The 4,767-nt window shown below is 43.6% G+C and overlaps 1 protein-coding gene across 1 annotated transcript in view; it reads left to right on the plus strand.

Moving 5' to 3' along the window:
• The window catches only part of LOC101864068 (multidrug resistance-associated protein 5), a gene marked incomplete in the record, with an annotated part of 113,698 nt that overhangs the window by 67,337 nt on the left and 41,594 nt on the right, over positions 1 to 4,767 (plus strand). Inside the window, 3 exon segments of the mRNA XM_013083082.2 lie at positions 1,911 to 2,024; positions 3,346 to 3,498; positions 4,565 to 4,712. Of these exon segments, the coding sequence (XP_012938536.2) occupies positions 1,911 to 2,024; positions 3,346 to 3,498; positions 4,565 to 4,712 (415 nt within the window).

Genomic DNA, 4,767 nt, shown 5'->3' on the forward strand with positions numbered 1-4,767 from the left:
GGGGGTATAGTGGTTAAAGGCTTAACTGTCACACGCAGGAGGCCTGAATTCGATTCCTAGGTGTGGAGAATAATTATATTTGTTCGCTTTTAAGGACAAGTGGGCTGACCCAGATTTCGGGTTTTTTCTGAAATCTTGACCTACACCAAACGTGAGGATTGCCCTACCTAGAGGAGAATTTTGGTTTCATAAGTGTGTATATTTGAATGGTTATAGAGAAAACTCTCCTTGTCTTTTAAAGAAACTGAACAAGGGGCAAAAACGTTACACTCGCTTTTCTCAAAACAGCATTTTTCGGGATAGCCCCCTTGTGCTCAAAAGCGACCATTTATCGAACCTCTCTGTATTTCTGTTGGGATTTTGCATCCTTATCCTTCCAGTGTGGCAGGCGGGTTCGAAGGTTTCCTCTTAAATGATCTAACGTGTGCCAATGAGGGCGTAAATGCACACAGCTATAATATCGTTAGGTAAAAACCATACCGTACTTTACTAAGAACGCCAGGGTAAAAACCCGTTTAATTCTATTCACCGCCAAGTCGATGACGTCAGACTTCTTTAATGAATGTTTCTAGTTACTCACGTTTCGATTTTACTGTGACCGTTCGTGAATTTTTATTGCATTGTATATTTTTACTGTACGCTGTTCCAACCTAACTTCGAGACTGTTTGGGGGGGGGTTTGGGGGGGGGAGAAATTTTTACATAATATAATATTATATGCTTTGTTTTACGTACACGAATGAGAAATTTTTACACACATACATAGATATTATATGCATAATACTTTGTTTTACGTACTCGCATGTCGATTAATTTTTAAGATGTGACGTCTTTTTCGATGTAATACGCAGTGAGCATTTTTTTTTAAGAAAATGGAAATGCGCAGTATAAATGCTATTTATTTTTATTATTTATTATCTGTACGGCAAATGGAAATTGTCCTCGTCTATTCGGAAGTTGATGGGTGGCAGGTACTGCGGTGGGGTTCGGTTTGCTCCTCTTTTTTTCCTGTCAAACATCTATATTATATCGTTCTTATGAATATCTCTCCTCCTTAATAATATGGTATTTATTACTCACTGGTAACACCTCCAATCTTCGGCACTGCTACGACTACGAAACTACTGTGTAGCAAATGCACCCGCCAACCACCCACGAAGTGAAGATATAGACAAGAGAAGATATTATAGCTGGAGAGTCCCCGGCGACAATTCCAATCTGTGTGGGTGGTTGGCGGGTGCTCTGGTGTGGTTTGCTTCTTCTTTCCTATCAAACATCTATCGTCCTTATCTCCCCTTCTTCTTTTTTATGTTTGTTACTCTCTTGTAACACCTCTAATCTTCTGGCGCTCATATGACCTTTTGCAGTTGCAAGCGCCATAAAACCTCTATTAAAACTACTAACAATTCCAATAAGTGTCCTCCGCTCTTTTGTCTGGCCTTCGAGAGGCCATCTGGTGCAAGATTATTGTTCGGTTCAACTGGGTTATTCAGAATACGCACCTACGCATTATTTTTCATTTCTGAGCTGGAAATAGTATAATAGTTCATGTACTAATACTAAAGACAGGAAAGTTCGTCTACTCTCACGTGTATTTCAGGAAATATTCGTCGTCACCTTTTTGCCCGAAGCGAGTAATCAGATTACTTCTGCGTCGATTGGGTTGTTGTTTTTTTATTATAATATAACTGTCACTCAACCACATTTCAAATGCCGCTTAAAATAGGAGGATATGGTGTAGTTAAAGACGTTTTGCTGGTGTTTGAGGTGTGGAGATGAAACATCTGTGACCTACCACTTTTTTTCTCTATCTATCTATCCATCCATCCATCCATCCATCCATCCATCCATCCATCCATCTATCCATCCATCCATCCATCCATCCATCCATCTATCCATCCATCCATCCAGTTTCCTGAACGTGTCCGGTGAAGACCCAGAGTTTAGACCCCGGACCCGCAAGCCTGGAGTCTCTCGGTACAAGCATGGCCTCAGGACTCTGCTCCCTGTGCGATGTGAAAAGTCGTAAGTTCTGTCAGTCTGTCTGTCTGTCTGTCTGTCTGTCCGTCTGTCTGTCCGTCTGTCTGTCCGTCTGTCTGTCCGTCTGTCCGCCCGTCCGTCCATCCGTCCGTCCGTCTGTCTGTTTATCTGTGTGTCTGTGTGTCTGTGTGTCTGTCTGTCTGTCTGTCTGTCACCATCCCCACTAATGTAGTAATTTATGTCATAATTTAAGCGAAAAATACAATACTTTGGTCATTTAAAACGACACCAGACCATGGTGAAAGAGGTGCTTGAAGGAAGGGTGGTAGGCAGGATTAGGATGGAGGGTCATTACACGTCAACCTCTGAATCAGATATGACACTTCCAGGTATTCCAGGTATTTTATCGTATTATTAGTTGCAGTTGTGGCGTCAGTGGCCTAGTGGTTAGGCTACCGGGCTCGTAATCGTGAGGTTGCGGGGTTGGGGGTTTGAACCGCGAGCCCGACGTTGTGTCCTTGGGAAGGGCACTTTACACGAATTATCCTCACTTCACCCCGGTGGAAATGTGTACCCGGCAGCGAAAGATCTTGTCAGTATGTTAGTGTTTTAACGCCATAAATGGCTGCTTGCACTGTATGCTTCCCGGGAAGTTGAGTTTGTTTCAGAATGCTATCAGGTCTGCTGGGGTAATAGTATAGATTGTGAAGCGCTTAGAACTTGCTGTTGAGTGGGGATTTGCGCTATATAAATGCTATCTAGTAGTAGTAGTAGTAGTAGTAGTAGTAGTAGCAGTAGCAGTAGTAGTAGTAGTAGTAGTAGTAGTAGTAGTAGTAGTAGTAGTAGTAGTAGTGGTAGTTGTAGTAGTAGTAGTAGTAGTAGTAGTAGTAGTAGTAGTAGTAGTTGTCGTAGTGGTAGTAGTGGTAGTGGTAGTGGTAGTGGTAGTGGTAGTGGTAGTGGTAGTAGTGGTAGTAGTAGTAGTAGTAGCAGTAGCAGTAGCAGTAGCAGTAGTAGTAGTAGTAGTAGTAGTAGTAGTAGCAGCAGCAGCAGCAGCAGCAGCAGCAGCAGCAGCAGCAGCAGCACCACCACCACCTCCGCCATCACCATAACAAGCTGCATCTGCTGCTTTTTTTAATGTTTGCTTTTGTTTTAGCTGATACTGATGAAGCTGCTGCAAGCAGTGGTGTTCCTTCTGCTGCTAGTACTGCTGCTGCTTTGGGTGCTGCTCCTACAGCAACTACCAATACGGTAGCACCACCACTGACACAGCAACAGCATCAGTAACAGCAACAGCATCAGTAACAGCAACAGCATCAGCAACAGCAACAGCAGCAGCAACAACATGTTTGCTTTGCTCTCCCCCTAGGCCCCCTGGCTATCTACCTGTGGACTCCACGGGCTGCGTCAATTACATGACCTTCGGCTGGATGACTTCACTCATGTGGAGCGTCTTCAGACACGGTGTCGGCCCTGACGTCAAGAACCTTCGACTCACCAGTTCAAAGTTCAGCATACACAGGTGAGTCAGTATACACTGCTTAAGAACTCTTATGATACGCACAATAGCAATTGTGTGCCAATAAATGTGACATCTGAACTATTTTGCACGGTACAATCACGGTTGATCTCGCACCAAGAGGAGCCAGACTCCCACACACTCAGCACAATAAAAGAAAAGTGTGTGCGGGGCACAGCGAAAAAAAAGTTTGCTCTGAGGAGTGGTCAGTAGAGCTGGGCGAAAAATCGATTCCCGAACCGATTCCCACGATTAATGCTACAGAAGAAAAGTTCCCACAACTCCTTTGCTCGTAAAAAAAAAAGGTTACCAGTTAATTCAACCATTAAAATATTCTTTGTCTTTTTAGAATTTTTTTTTTTTAAATATAATTTGACACTTCATGGTGTTCCAATATCATGGTTATCCTAGATCCTGAAAATGTTCGGAGCCAATTAGGTAACCTCGGGAAGAAATCACATCATTAGAAAGTAATTGGGTTCGGAGTCGATTCCTACGATTCCTAGCTTTCAATAATCGTGAACCGAGCCGCCCAGCACTAGTGGTCAGGCGTGTCTCAAACCTGCTCCTCGTGGAGACAATTAGCAGGAAGACCTTGGGGTGGACGGTGGAAAGGAGAGATGAGCAGCTATGGACATGTACCGTCTGCTATGATTCTAGTTGTGGATCCAAGTAAATCCAAGAGAATACCATTCCGTACGCTCAACAGATATCATAGAAAACCGAAAATCATTGATTTCTCGAAACTGCTGTGAATAAGTGAAAGGCGTTTTGTCCGCGTAGGGGAGAATTGGTCGCTTTTAAGGACAATCGGGCTAACCCAGATTTTGGGGGTGTTTTGAACTACACCAAAAGTGAGCATTGCCCTCCTTATAGGAGAAGTTTGGTTTCTCTGGCATGTATAATTATTTGTTTGGTTATATAGAGAAAACTTCTCCTGGTCTTTTAAAGAAACTGAACAAGGGGCAAAAACTTTACCTTTGATTTTCTCAGAACTGCATTTTTCGGGATAGCACCCTTGTGCTTAAAAGCGACGAATTGTCATCAGTGTTCCCTGATTCTCTTCCAGCATCCAAGGGCATTGGCAGGAGGAGCTGAGCACGAAGAATGTCTCTGAGGCTTCCTTTGGCCGGGCCATCTACCGGGCCTTCAGAACCCGTCTCTTCATCGGCACCTTCATCAGCCTTGTCTACGCCTTCCTGAGCCTGGCTAACCCGGTAACTCTAATAAATGATATAGATGTATATGACTGTCCCTGCATTTTATGCCCCT

Source organism: Aplysia californica, unplaced genomic scaffold (genome assembly GCF_000002075.1).
Source record: "Aplysia californica isolate F4 #8 unplaced genomic scaffold, AplCal3.0 scaffold00209, whole genome shotgun sequence".
Lineage (NCBI taxonomy): Eukaryota > Metazoa > Mollusca > Gastropoda > Aplysiida > Aplysiidae > Aplysia > Aplysia californica.